The sequence below is a fragment of the Sinocyclocheilus grahami genome, unplaced genomic scaffold (assembly GCF_001515645.1).
Source record: "Sinocyclocheilus grahami isolate Dianchi unplaced genomic scaffold, SAMN03320097.WGS_v1.1 scaffold15249.1, whole genome shotgun sequence".
Classification (NCBI taxonomy): Eukaryota; Metazoa; Chordata; class Actinopteri; order Cypriniformes; family Cyprinidae; genus Sinocyclocheilus; species Sinocyclocheilus grahami.
The window spans coordinates 1-955 of record NW_015515668.1 but is presented as its reverse complement, the minus strand read 5'-3'; the positions used below and the strand labels follow the sequence as shown (position 1 = coordinate 955).

Here is a 955-nt window from a genome sequence, read left to right as displayed (position 1 = left end):
TTATCTCTCAATTCTGATTGGTTGATTGGAATGATGTTCCTGGATCAACAAGGATGTTGATCCAGGAACATGTTGTACTTGGTCAAATCACGCTCACCTAGTCTTATATGAGATCATACATCTGCACGTGTGATAATTATAAACATTAACTCTCATTATACACACATCACATACCGATGCTGTTTCCTCCACATGATTGCAAAATACGCCGCGCTCGATTTTTGGCATCTTCTGGAAACTTGTTGTCATCAAGTAGTAGTGGATAACAACACAACGCCATCACCTAGAGAAAAAAGGTAGCTTATGAGGCTACATAAAACATCTAGGGAAAAAAATTAAAACTATGAATAAATCTAAAACTGTTGACTTTGGTTAATGCATGGAAGAGTTGAAAGCGCAGTGGACCTGAAAATGACTGGAAACGTCTAGAGTAGATAATTTATTGACACTCTTAGTCAGCAAAAGGAGAGGAGTCAGGTACCTGTCGAAAAAAGGTGATTGGCCGTTGCCCCATAGCGTGAGTATCTCCGATGTTTGCTTTAATGACCTCTTCAAAAGGTTTCTTGACCCCCTGTAATAGAGTAAAAAAACAGACTTTCAAGTCATTCCAAGTCATTCCAAACACACAAAAAAAAAACTCAGACAAACTCATGCACCTCAGTGTGAGAAGACAGAGGTGACACACAATGTGTTCTAAAACTGGCTCAAAAACCAAACATGTTTGAAATCCTCCAAATTGACAGTATCATAGTCGAAAAGCTAAAAAAATATATATATCAAAAATCTAAATCAAAGTAAATTATTTTCTGTTCAATCTGTCAACTGCAGCTGCCCAAAATCTGCAGATTGGCTTTGACTTTTTGCCATGATGCAAAGCTGATGGATTGCCAAGTCCTTGCTAAGCAGTTGCTAATGTGTTCGTCGTGGTTGCCAGGGTATTCAGGGAGGTTGGTAA

General features: G+C 38.5%; 1 protein-coding gene across 1 annotated transcript in view; it reads right to left on the bottom strand.

Moving 5' to 3' along the window:
• Window positions 1-617, bottom strand: part of LOC107579194 (alanine aminotransferase 2-like) — a 4,864-nt gene extending 4,247 nt beyond the window's left edge. The window contains exons 1-2 of the mRNA XM_016265052.1: window positions 482-617; window positions 175-283 (exon numbers count right to left, since the gene is read on the bottom strand). Coding sequence (XP_016120538.1) covers window positions 175-283; window positions 482-616 — 244 coding nt within the window. The 5' untranslated portion in view covers window position 617. The remainder of the gene's footprint in view (window positions 1-174; window positions 284-481) is intronic.
• Between the last annotated feature and the right edge of the window lie 338 nt (window positions 618-955).